The following is a 14180-nucleotide window of genomic DNA, read 5'->3' on the forward strand; positions in this document are numbered from 1 at the left end:
ATTTTTCCTTATCAATAGTGCATACCAGGGCCACAATATATATACCAGGGATGTAATTGAGTTGAATTTGGAGCGATTTGGTTACACCCAAATCCAGTCCGGTTAGAATAATATATTAAATAACCGGATTAGATTTGAATGTAACCAAATCGAACCGAATTCAACTCGATTACAGCCCTGGTATGCACCGTGCAGTATAAGGGAACAAATTTGGCTGTCTGGGAAAAACAGCTTGGGCTGTTTGGGAGCTTGCTGTATGTGAAACGTTGCTTCATTCAAGTCCTTGACAAGTACAACACTGATTGCAAATACTCTTTTGCCCCATACCCATAGCATTGCCATGGAAAAGAAGCTCCAAAACAGCCGAGACTGTTTTTCCATAGAGCCAAAGTTTTCCCAGTATCAAGGACGCACGCAGCGTCCAATTGCACTCAACATGGAGAGAGCCTGTGCTCGGCGGGTTTGACTTTGAAGTTTTAATCAAGGCTTGCTTATCTGCTTAGACAGAGGCCAAATTTAATATGGGCGTGGGCTTTTACCTTATAGAATTCAATCAGAAACGCCACTCACCTATGATCTATCAAAACAACCCATGAAATCCAAAAATGCAGTAAATGTTCAAAAACAGAGAGCCACCTGGAATTGGAGTTTAGAAACACGATAATGGCTTAATAATTATTAGTGTAAGGGCATATATTATGCATATGTGCAAATAAAGAGTGAAAATATAAGTAAATGTTATATACTCAATCTAAATTTAACCTGCACCAAAACCAAGGCAAGTATCTAACTATAGATGATGGTTAACATGTAATAATACATACAGACTTTAAACACGGGCAATATGTTATGCATATGTGCAAGAGTGAAAATATAAATTGACGTTATATACCCACTGTAAATTTAGCCTGCACCAAAACCAAGTATATAGATGATGGTTGTTAACATGTTGACTTAAGGTTGGGAGATTCGTTGATTATTTTAATGCCTTTTTCTGTCAGAATATATATAGACGTTATACACGGACAATATATTAAGTCTGGACTTTTTAAGTTAAGAAAACAGTTAGAATGTAGATCTCTGTCGTAATGGACACAAAGTAAAAATGCCAATTAGACAAAAAAAAAAAAATTTGAACAATTTACTGCCTAAAGATGATGATAGTTTATTACTGGCAAATTAGATTCATTAACAAATAGAAGAGGGCACTTTACCTCAATTGCTAGGAAACAATGACAGTTACTTGAGAGAGAATGGATGAATATTTTGTCGAGCTTAACTGAGATGAGTAATGTCAATCCCATCAGGAATTTTGAATGTATCTGCTGCTCCAAACTTCCTACGCTCTTCCCAGTCTTCATCAGACTCTTCACTATCTTCCTCTTCACCATGAGGGCTGCTAGGTACCAGTGGGTCGTGGACACTTTTGGATCTGCAGCCTAGAGTGGCAAGCATGTTTACTTGACCGAGGTGGGAGATTTCAACTACAACAGTGTCATCATCAACAGGGAGGGGTTGTTTCCATGGTTCCCCATCAATCCTCATATATGTACACTCAGCAGCACCCCTGTGAAATTCGAAACGGATTCGATGTGCCTATATGATAAAGAAAAGAACTTAAAAAAAAAAAAAACATTCTCAGACAGTCAAGCCTGAAACTCAACTCCTAGCTGCTACAGTATAGCAACTTCGCTGCAAGTTACTGTCCCCTTTACAGGGCTTTGGGAGTCAACTTCCATTTCAGTTAGAATAAAATGGATACCCAACTTGAAAACGGAAATTTGGAAAAACAAAAGCATAAAGATGTTATAACTCCTTTTTCAAAACATAGTGACTACATTGAACTTGAAAACAACGGGAGAGGTTTAAAGTGAATGGGAATTGCTTTGTAGGGATTCAAGAGTGTTAGGCACCTTATCCACCTAGTCAGACTGGTTCACCCTTTCTCTCATTATGAGTTTATGATCACCCTAACATAATAACCTCCTTGAAAAGAGTAATATTCATTAAATGCAGAAAGAAGAAATACTCTAATGAGAGGAAACATATAGAAAATTATTCCACAGGTCAAAAGTATAACATGACAAACTAAACAGCAAAAATAACAACTTTCTGCAATAGGATTAAACTATTAAAAGAAATAAACAGAAACCATGCAACTAAAAAAATGAGGTAGGTGAGTATTGCCTAGTTTGTATGTTGATTGTTAAGCAGAAATTCCGCCTCTTTTGGCAGCGGAATCCTCTCCTTGGGCAAAAGGAGAAGCATGGTTCTTTTTTTCCTCTTTCTGTTTTTCTCCCTTTCCCTTTTTTCTCGATTTTTTTCCTTCATTTATCCATTAGGAACTTAGGAAGAGAATGAGGTATTCAGTAAGGAAGAGGGGAAGGGAGGAAAAATTTTGGGAGGAGACTTGGTGGAGAAGGCCTCCTCTTTGCCTCTTATCCAAGAATCTTCAATTTATCCTTGGCTAAAAACAAACCCATAGCTGATCTGATCTCCTTTGATGAGACGGGGCTGGTTTGGGATTTACGTTTGAGGAGGCCTTTGAGAGGTAATGAAACTACTGAGCTAATTCCCTCAACTCTCTTCAAGATGTGATCTTGGCTTCTCCTGGGTTGGATGAGAGAGTGTGGATCCCAAATGCAAATGACATATTTACCTGCTCTTCCTTCAACTGCCTAATTCATTCATTTGATAACCCAATCTTTCCAGCTAAAGAATTGTGGTCAAGCGCAGTCCTCCCTAAAGTGAAGATCTTTTGTTAGGAGGCAGCCAAGCAAATCATAAACATTTGAAATTGTGGTCAAGCACGATCCTCCCTAAAGTGAAGATCTTTTGTTGGGAGGCAGCCAAGCAAATCACAAACATTTGTGAGAGACTCCAAAGAAAGTGGAGAAACTGGTCAATTTCTCCTCATGTGTGTGTTCTTTGCCTAAAGAATGGGGAAAATCCATGCCAAGTCCCAGCTGACTGATCACACTCATATAGATTAGGAGTTTCCAAGGAATCAAGCTGTCATTTCTCAACCAGCCTAATAACAACTTTGGAAACACCCTCCACAATCAGATTGTGGAATCCAAGATTCTTTGCTAGTTTCATCCCTTGAAGTAGTGTCATTAACTTTTCTGCACTGATGTTCCCAGTGGTAATAGGACTTGAATAAAGGGCTATAACTAACCCTCTATAATCCCTAAAGACACCCCCAATGCCTGAAAGGCTAGGATTGCCCAAACTACATCTATCGAAATCCAACTTTAGGAAACTCTCTTAGGTGGTTTTTATTTATAGATATTTCATTAAAATTGTTGAAAAAATTGAAATATTTTCCTAAAAGAACAAATATGGATCCTGTGATTCACTAGCTGGTATACCATTGTTAATGTGAATATGTGATTTACTTTCTAAGTCACTATAATATGAAAAAGAGCACGACACACACACAACTGGAAGATAAGATTTTCAGTCCAACCAAAACAATGGAACCAACCATACCTAAAAGGAAGACACACACACATACACACACAGATTAAAATCACTCAATATTCTCTTATTTAATATACATAATTATTTTTCATTGTTGTTTTTTTATGTTCTAAATGTGCAATTATACTTCTAAGAATCAATGAAGTTTCATTAACAAATTCCAAGTTCTATTAATTTCCTTAACTTCTTTAGATTTTCCAAATATCTTAGAAAAAATCAGCAAAATATCCCCGAGTATTGAGCAGCCAAGAAACAAAATGTCCAAAAAATGAGCATAGTAGAAATGCAAATGCTGAGATGGATGAGTGAGAAAACTAGAAAGGATAGGATCAAATATGTACTTGTTCCAAGCAACCTAGGAGTAGCACCAATTGGTGATGAAATGAAGGAAAGTAGACTAAGATGATTTTGCTTGGTGATGAAATGGATTTGTCACTTACAACTCCAATGAGAAGTGATCTGTTACAGTAGTGTTGCATGTACTATCTTAAATAAAGGAAATATCTCTGCCAGACACACATTGGACTCCTACAAAACATAGATTCTTGAGGGACAGTTCTAAGTTGCATTTTTTTTTCTCCTATTGCTTATTTGACATAAATGAATGGTTAATGTACAGATTAAATGCCATTTTTTCCTACAAAATGTAATCAAGACAATCTTTTAACAACTTTCTCTACAGGTTTATAATGTTAAAATTCAATAAAATATGGAGTATTTTAATAGTTTATACTTGTTTATAAATGTCTCCTATGAGTCCTTGTTTCTTTTTTGTCTTGCCAAGTCAGACTCCTAGACATGCATCATATTTCGATTCTCATGTATGTCCATGCAACACTGGTTACAAGTTCAAGAGTCTAGAAGAGCTAAGGGTAGACCATAAAGGACAAGAGTTGAAGCAGTGAGAAATGTTTACGGGCTCATAATTTAACCAACATGCTAGGGCTGCAATGGAATTGAGCTCAAATTGAATAAATCGGGCTTGAGTTTGATTAGGCTCGGTTCGATTTGGATTTTAATTGAGTTCAAATCTCAAGGAAAGCTTGATCAGTTATTTGAACTCAAGCTAGACTAATAAAAAGTTCAGCTTGAAAGCTTGCGAGCATGGCTCAATAAAAATATACTTACATACATACATATTATAGAATATAAAAATGTATTTTATAATATATTATGAAAAAATATTTTTACGTAAAATATATTTTTATAATCTATATAATATAAGAATATACTGTATATTATAATATATATATATATATATATATTTACAGAATATAAAAAATATATTCGTTTTTGATCTTTCAAGTTGAACTCAAGTTCATCTGATCTTTAATCGAACTGAGCTTGAATTAGGAAATAGAATTCGTGAACTCGAACTCAAACTTGAGCTTAACAATATTTTAGTCAAACCAAGCCAAGACATACAGAATTTCAGCTCGGCTCGGCTCAATTGCACCCTTATGACATGGCATAGAAGAGAGTGGAATGGCAAAAGAATATTCATGTAGCCAACTCCATATAGTTGGGCAAGGCTTAGTTATGTTGAGTTTTCTTCAAGGTTTTAAATATTGATAAGATACGTCCAATATGGGGCATATCGTATCAGTATCGGTACAAGGCAATACAAGATATGCTATGAATAGAAACATATACTATAAATCGCACGTATCTGACCGATACATGTGTATCAGTCAGATACGTATTGTATCAACTGATACACAATATCTTTCTATTAAAAATTTGGTATTGATGCTTATAGGATGATTTGAACCTAGGTTGCCTAGCACCTAAGGCCAAAACTCTCAACACAACTTCAAACCACTAAGCCATCTTGTGACTTGTGACATTTAATGAAATAAAATAATTTTTATAAACTTTTGTGTCCATATGAAATCCAAACAAATAATACATATTTATGTTTAACAACTTCAACTAAAAATTAAAAGATATAATATTCAAAATTAGTACTTTATAAACAAATGGAATAAATAATCTCTCAAATCCACATTTAAATGAAAAGATGATTTTAATCTCAAGACATTTATACAAATAAAATATTAATAATAGAAAAATTATTTTAGTACTTAAAATTTATAAATTTTCACATGATGTATATCTTACAATTTTATATATTTTTATAATTATTAATTAATATTTCAATTTACATTAAATAACATTATATTTATTATTTACAAAAAAATTGTTTACAAAATATTCAAGAATATAATATTAAATTGAACCTATCAAGTCCACTAAATTACATTTATATGAAAAATGATATTTAATTTCAAAAATATTATACAATTATTTTAGTAATTAAAAATTATGAATTTGCATATGATATATGTCTTAGAAATTTTAACAGATTTTATATATTTTAAATTAAAATTATATATTTTTATAAATTATTAATTGATAATTTAATTTATATTTGAGAATTTAATATTCGGTTAACTTTTTTTTGTCAATGTTAAAAAGCAAAAATTATAAAATAGAAAACAATTGATATAATAATTAGGGTAAATATAATAGGTCCATATGTTTTGTGTCTTGGACTCATTTAATGCATTGTATGATATCTATGCACCCCACTATATTAATTGTAATATATTTTTTCCTGTATACCATTAATATATATACTTATATATTTATACATTATTTATGGCTATTTGACCTTAAATTTAGTGTTAGTAATGTATTCATGAAATTTGTATGTGTTTCCCTAGTGTATCCAAGTATTTCCATATTTTTCGTCCGTATCCATGCATTTTCAAAGCGTTATCCGTATTCATATCTGTATCCAAGTTATTTGATACGATACTAATACCAATACTTCAATCCTTGGTTTTATCCAGTAATGTATTTTGTGTGTCCCATGAACACAAATCTCGTAATGGCAAAGAATATAGGACTAACATATGAACTGATCTGGATATTAAATTGGTAGGGTAATTGCTGGATGGAGATTAACGGAAAAAGCATATCAATCAAATATTCTGACTTCATGCAGAGAAACATCTAACTCTTAAATCTTAATGATTATGTGGAAACACTATCATATAACAGCAAAATCATGTTACTAGAGTTTCAGCTTTAAAATCTTTGCCACTTCTCATTCATGGTATACCTTACATGCTTATTATAAAATGATTCCCTAACCAACAAAACCAAGTGGAAGTTATCATATGATGAACATCTTTTATTCTAACCTGTGCAAGACGAGTGCCGTGTCCTTTTGGATGAAGTAAAACAAGCCCATGCCAAGCATCTCTAAAACCAACAACCTCAAGAAGGCCATCATCTACATATGGTGGTGTCAGGTCTCTCTGTAGAATAATCCATGAAATTCTTTTCAAATATCTACAGAAGAAACATCTAAAGGGAAAATTTATTAGACTTCTCTAAAGTGACTTCAAAAAAGTACAGTTTTCTGAAGTGGCATTAAAACTGTCTATCTTGGTCTCAGTGGCATGTGTAAACTGAAAATTTTAGAGTAGAAATCTACTGGTTCTTTAGGAAGTTTCCTTCGTCAGTCTCCCTTCTGTAACTTTCCTGGTTCTGTTCCATCTGGTGTGTTATCCTCTTCAGCTAGTAGTGGTTTCTGTCCAGTTAGGTAGTCTTCGTTCTGGGGATTGCATGGATGTCGATGACTTGGAGCATGAATATGGCATGATGTTGAATGATAACAATGACCAAGTAGTAGATTTGTTCGATTTTAGAGATGAGCTAACAGATGAAATTAGAGGTGTGTGGCGGCTTTACACAACAGTCCTCAGGGAGTGCTTGTTTTGAGAACCGAGGGAAGTCCCCTGTGGAGAATGTAGAGGTGTTTGATAAAAGCATAGTCTTTACCCCCCACCCGTCAAGGTATTAGTATTAGAGAACCGGGTCAAAATAGTAGGAAGGATGCTCGAAGGTTTGATGATTGTCCAACTCAGTATCAAGGAGAAGAATCTCATCCAAATTAGGTTCACTTGAAGCATTTGGATTGCCATATTGAAGAGGTCCTTTATTTTTGCCTACCAGCAAATGAATTAGTTGATGTTATTGCACCATCTTGCCACGGGAGTGGATCTAGAGAAGGAAAGACCAGAGAGGAAGATAGTGGCATGGAGAAGGGTTCTGAAGGTAAGTTCGTACAGGCAGCACCATGGAGAAGGGTTCTGAAGGTTGAAGCAAAACAATTCCTCTTGGTAAGTTTCAGAGTGGGGGGAAGTGGCCATTAAAATCAGAGAAATGAAAATGGCTATGGTATTCCTGGTAGGAGAGGAAGCGATAGTGTGGTTCAGGACATTCTTGGAAGAAGCCACTAAGCTAAGCTCGAAGCTGTAATGTAAAGGATCAATAGAAGGTCGTGGTAGGAGATATGTAGCAGAAAGGAGAAAGAATGCTAAAGGAAGATTTGTGGTGCTAGTGGAGTTTTTTGGGAACACAGGCAGGCAAATGGTATGCTTCCCAGAAGGAAAACAAATGACTGGTTGGAAAGAGGTCTCAGAGGTTTTGAAGACTTTCTCTGTCAGGGGAGAGAATCAGCAATCTATTAGACACCAAAGGAGAAACATGATCCCAGCATAGTCTCTGCAAGGAGGGAGCAGGTGACTTTCAAAGAGACAGAAGGGTTGATTGCTGTGGGACAAGCTAATAAGGATTGTAGGTTAATCCTCAGGACTACCAAGTCAGATTGGGAGAAAAAAATTCATAGTATCTTCTACAGCTCCATTGACTGATTGGAAGAAGGTTGGTTATGAGTTACTGAAGAAATTAAACTTAAAGTACACTATTATTGTAACTCCCTTTGAGGAAAGCAAAGCACTGCTAGAGCTAGAAGGGGAGGAGCTTGAACTACATGCTCTGAGCTACATCTGGAAGCAGGAACTGTGACTATATCTAAGTGGACCCTCTATCCAATTCCAAAGACTTGAATGTCCAAGACAAGGTAATAGTTCGGATTGTGGGACTTCCGTTTCATCTCTGGACAAAAGAGGTGTTTGAATCCATAGCTGCTCTGTGCAAAGCTCGGTTGGATGGTATATTCCGCAGAGACCTCCAGTCAGCAGCTGTCTCTCTGATTAATGTTTTCCCTGAAGATATTCCTCGTATGATTAAGGTGATGGTTGACGGTGTTTCTTATTCTGTATGGCTAGTAACAGTCATTGAAGCTTCACTGTGGAGAGAAGGAAGAAGGGAGGCAGATGAACAGGTTGAAGAAGATTGGCTACGCGGAAAAGCAGGATTGGTGGATTCAAATTTGGCCGCAACTTACTCTAATAAGGAAAGTTTAGGGAATGAAGTTGGAAAGAAGAAGGTGTCAGAGGATAAAACAGGGGAACAAATAGGAGGGAAGATTGGGGAAATGGGGTCTAAATCTTATGCTAAGGACTGACAAGTAGTTTGACCATTGGGCTACAGGTTTCACTAATAAAGAACCTGAATTGCCAAAAGAAAGAGCCTGGCGTGGCTCAAGACCTAAGCAAAAAGAACCGAAGCAATTTGACCAGGTGGGTGCGAGTATCGAGGGCCATGTGGGAACGAGTAAAGAAGGGGAATTGTTGGGCCTTATAAAGACACCGCATGGGCCAATGACTGTCAAATGTCAGGGAGCTCGAGTGGGCCCAGAATTGAAGAGGTTGAAGCCCAGAGGCTAGAAAAGGGGCCGGGCCAGGGGTTTAATGTAAATGATCCTTGCGGGCCAAATGGGCCAAAACTTAATGGAGCAGGGTCAGGTGTCAGGTGACCTATTAAGTAGTCACGTCACTCACGTGGGGGCTTTAGTAAGACCGACGATGGACACTAACTATGGTCCATTATCGTCTTCCCCACGACATGGAGCACAGCCGAATGTCTTGCAGCGGCAAACGAGCTTAAGCTGGAGACCGGTTACAGTGAACTTGGTACAGTCTCCAGAATGCCGTAATCCAAGGAGTAGAAAATGCTCCTCCGATAAATCTATTGAGCAGGAAGACATTTTTTCATCAGGCGATGAAGATTCAGACCCTGAAGATGCAGAGACCTCAAGCATTGGAAGCGTTTACCTGGTAAGAAATGATGGGTTCCACGAAGATGAAAGCTTTGACACAGAACTACTGTTTTGGGAGTCTAATGGAGAAGAAAGATTGTTCAAAGAACCTAACGAGCTCGATGGTACCTATTTTTTATGAGGTTTCGATAGGAGGAGGTAGGGGAGAAGAAATCGCTATCGGCAAAGGTATTGAAGACCATCCAGCAGACTTCGAAGTGATCCTGGAGACTGTGCAGGTGCAAGATGTTTTGTTAATGGCTAATAACTTACCTTCTCTGCAAAGTGGAGGCACATCGCCGGGGATTTTGAGTGAAAACCAAGTTCAGCCACCAAGTTTCGTTGTCCAGATCAGTACCAAGCCTCTTGTTACAGGAATCGAAACAGACCTATGTGGATTGAATTCTAATCCAAGAAATCGTGATCCTCCTACAGAGCTCCCCTGGAAAGGTACGTCTATTTTAAGTTTAAGAACACTAACGAGTCTACTATGTAACAGAATTTGTTCGGCCCCATCCATTGCCTATGAGGCCGAAAAAGGATAGCGTGCAAGGTGAGCAGGATTTGAGGGGTGAAGTTGGAGGAAGGAGGGAGGAGAATGAGTGGAAGTAAATTGATGAAAAAATCTGGGGGCCGGTGTGTGAATATTTTGAGGGTCTGCAAAGGAAGGAGGTTGTAACTGAAGATAATGCAGGGGAGTTGGGTATACAGGATGTCTCATAGAAGGAAGGGAGGGTAGATGAAGGGACAAATAAAAAGGAAAAGGAAGCGGCGGCAGATCTTGTACAAGCGATGGGGTTAGAGTTGAGAGAGGTACAAAACATTAAAACCTATGCAAAAAAGAAAGGGAAAAAAGAGACAACTGAGCAAAGGAAGAGAAAATGACAGAGGTAGAGAAACTAAAATCTGATGTTGCGGCTGAACTTGAATTTAGTGCAAGGGGGCAGGGATGGAAGAGTCCAAAGTAAGGATTATTTGAGTGGGGATTAAGTTGAATAGGGATGTTCATAACAAGACCCGAACCGACCAACCCGGTCCGATCCAACCTGAGTTGGTCGTTTTTTCTTCAGTATGGGTCGGTTTCGGGTTACAAAAAAACATAAACCGATAGTTCGGTTTGGTTTCGGTTTTCATGTATGAAAACCGAAACCGAACCGACCCGAACCAACTTAGATATAAATTATATATAATATATTTCAGATATATTATATATATCTGATATATTTCAGTTTTACTATATATATTTCAGTTTTAATATATATTTCAGATATATATTTGTGAAAATATATATATTTCAGCTTTATTTTAGAAATATACATATTATATATAAAATTTCTGATATATAAAATATTAGTTTTAATCCATCAGATCATTTTTAATTTTCAGGCATCCAGCCTTTGCTTTGTTAAACTTGAATCCTTTACCGTTCACACCGAGAGAATCATTCACGAAACCGACCCAAATCGATTAAAAAAAAAAAAACATGGTAGAAGGCAAAAGAACTTTGTGGAGAAACTGGAAGTCAATGGAGTGCTAGTGTCTGACCAGGAGGAGATTGCCACTTGCTTCGTAAATCACTTTAAGAGGTATATAAGAGACAGGAGGGCACTAGTTTTAGTCTGGTAGGATTAGATTGGCCAAGCTTGAACCTTGAAATGGCACATTGGTTGGAAAGGGAGTTTGAGTTGAAAGAAATAAGGCGAAGCACTGTTCTCAATGAATCGATTTAAAGCTATAGGGCTAGACGGTTTCACTATGGTTTTTTATCAAGACTGTTGGGATATCATCAAGTCAGATTTATGGGCAGTCTTTGAGGAGTTTGCTGAGGAGCATTCTATTAGCTTAGGGATCAACTCCACCTTAGCCTCGATACCTAAAAAGGGAGATGCAATTCAGCCAAGAGATTTCAGACCCATCAGTTTGGTGACTAGTATCTACAAGATAGTGGCTAAAGTAATCTCCTTGAGGTTAAAAATAGTTTAGCCCTCCTTAATAAGTCAACCACAAGGGGCTTTCATTAAGGCAGACAAATCACTGGTCAAGTCCTGATAGATAATGAATGTGCGGAAGACTTTAAGATAAGGGGGAAGAAAGGATTTGTCTGTAAATTGGATCTGGAGAAAGCGAACGATCTAGTAGATTGGTCATTCTTGATGGAAGTTTTGAGGAATTTTGGGTTTGGAGATAGGTGGTGTGGTTGGATTGAATGTTGTTTCACTATTGCTTATTATTTTGTTGGTTAATGCAATGGTTAAAGATATATTTCCAGCTACTAAATGACTGAAACAAGGGGATCCCCTCTCTCCCTTCCTCTATACCTTGTTAGCAGATTTTTTAGTAGACTTATTTTGAGAGCGGACAGGTTGAATCTGATTAGAGGATGGAGGGTTGGAAGAGAAGGTGTTATTGTTACACACCTAGAGTTTGCAGATGACACTATCCTTTTATGTAAGACAGGGGACCCTCGGATAGCAAGGAACTTGAAAGGGGTGATAAAGTTGTTTGAGGTTATGTCAATAACTAAAGATGAACTTCCAAAAGAGTTGTGTAGTGGGGATGAATTAGGTGGGGTAGCTGAGGAATTAGGTTGTCTGACATCTAGTTGACCTTTGAGATACTTGGGGTTACCATTAGGAGCCAATCCTAGGGAGGGAAGTTTTTGGAATCCCGTGGTGGAAAGATGTGCTAAGAAACTGACAACTTGGAAAAGAAATTATATGACCCTAGGGGTTGAATTACTTTAATTCAATCCACCTTAGCAAATCTCCCAATTTACTTTCTTTTAGTATTTAGGATGCCGTAAAGGGAGGTAATGAAAGTAGAGAAATTGATGAGGAACTTTTTGTGGGGGCCAGGAGAGGAAAGGAAGGATCATTTGGTAAGATGGGAATTAATATGCAAGAAAAGGGAGCATGGGGATCTGGGATTGGGTAACCTAGGTAAGAAAAACTCAGCCCTTTTGGGTAAGTGGCTTTGGAGGAGGAAAGACTTTGGCACAAAATTGTAGAGAGTATTCATGGAGCAGAAGGCAATGCTTGGGATGCTGGCATTTCTCAGAGGGCCACGTTGAACTCTCCTTAGAAGGCAATCCATGGCGTTCTTCCACAATTCTTAAACTTATTCAGGTATGATGTATGTACTGGGGATAGGGTTGTTTTTTGGGAGGACTTATGGATTGGAAACTCAACCCTCAAGGATCTTTTTTTGCCTTTGTATTCCCTCTCTTGCTTTAAAAATGAACCTATTCAAAGATTTGTCTCATTTTCATCTTCTTTTGGTTTTAGTTGGGATTTGGGTTTCAGGAGATATTTAAGAGATTCTGAGCTTGACCAGACAACATAGTTACTTTACTTCCTTGATTCTATTTGTCTAGACCCTTCTAAACCCGATGCTCATATTTGTTCCCCTAACCCTTCGGGCTCTTTCTCTTATGCCTCCTTTTTCTCTTCCTTATTCTTTGTCCCTAGCTCTTAGCCTTTCCCTTGTCAATAGGTCTGGTCTAAACCTATTCCCCCTAAAGTGGGAGCCCTTTGTTGGGAGGCCTCTCTTGAAAAGCTAAACACAATGGACAACCTACAAAGAAGAAGACCTTGTCTGAGTATTTCCCCCAACTGGTGTGTCCTCTGCAAAGCAAGTGGAGAAAGTTGTTACCATTTACTAATACCTTGTCCCTTTGTTGTATGTCTCTGGAAAAGCTTCTAAATCTCTTTGGATGCAGGTGGACAATGCCAACGCAGATTAGCAAACTATTTGAGCTTACAACCTTCAGGTGGCCTAAGAAAAGAGGTAAAGTCTTGTGGAGGTGTGCTAGGGCTGCACTGGTTTGGACTGTTTGGGAAGAAAGAAATGCCAGGATCTTTGATGAGAAGGAGAGGAACGAGATCATTGTATAGGATTGCTTAATTAATAGAGCCATTAATTGGGTAAAGACCCTGGAACTGTTTTCCCCATTCTCCTTTGATGATTTATGGAGAAACTGGGAAGCAGTCCAAGAGCTCTAGTACAAGACCTAAACCATTAGCTGAATGGAAACTTCCTTAAGAGGGTATCATTAAGCTCAACTTTGATGGCAGCAGTTTAGGCAATCCGGGTCCTTCGGGTGTTGGGGGAGTGTTTAGAAATACCGAAGGGCAGGAGTAGGGGACTCAGTCAATGCAGAAATTCAAGTAGTGCTACAAGGAGCTGAATTTGCCAAGGAACTGAACTGTGAACAGTTGTTAATTGAAGGTGATTCCAAGCTGGTGATCCAATGGTTAAAAGAACCAGAAACAACAGCCTGGTCCTATAAAGAAGCTTTACGAAGATTCAAATGGCTAACTACAAACGTGTCAGTCCAATTCCAATAGGAAAGAAGATCAGCAAATGGGTTAGCAGATTCATTAGAGAAACAAGGGGTACATAGGAATCAGATGTTTTCGGCTAAACTGTAATTTTTGCTTTAATCTAAGGCTGCATCTTGTGCCTCATCTTGGGAATTTTCTCTGTGCATCTTTTATGCTTTTAATCTATAAATAAATTCACTCATTATTCAATAAAAAATAAAAAATATCTATCTTCCAAAACAAATATTAAAAGGGAAAGTAGAACTCACATCCCGCACTTTCTTCATATTTGGTGTTCCCCATGGATTTAGTCCACCAGAAAAGCTAGGCAAGTTTAGACAAACAATTGACCTGATGCT

General features: G+C 37.6%; 1 protein-coding gene across 3 annotated transcripts in view; it reads right to left on the minus strand.

Moving 5' to 3' along the window:
- Positions 1-976: 976 nt before the first annotated feature.
- The window catches only part of LOC148877962 (diacylglycerol kinase 1-like), an 88117-nt gene continuing 74913 nt past the window's right edge, over positions 977-14180 (minus strand). The window contains exons 11-13 of one of the 3 annotated variants that reach the window (XM_088947290.1): positions 14091-14178; positions 6693-6809; positions 977-1596 (exon numbers count right to left, since the gene is read on the minus strand). In XM_088947290.1, the coding sequence (XP_088803416.1) occupies positions 1276-1596; positions 6693-6809; positions 14091-14178 (526 nt within the window). In that variant the 3' untranslated portion in view covers positions 977-1275. The remainder of the gene's footprint in view (positions 1597-6692; positions 6810-14090; positions 14179-14180) is intronic. The other 2 variants (XM_088947302.1, XM_088947297.1) reach the window with 2 other exon arrangements.

This window comes from Nelumbo lutea, chromosome 1 (assembly GCF_056320005.1).
Source record: "Nelumbo lutea isolate HS-2025 chromosome 1, American lotus-T2T, whole genome shotgun sequence".
NCBI classification, from domain to species: Eukaryota; Viridiplantae; Streptophyta; class Magnoliopsida; order Proteales; family Nelumbonaceae; genus Nelumbo; species Nelumbo lutea.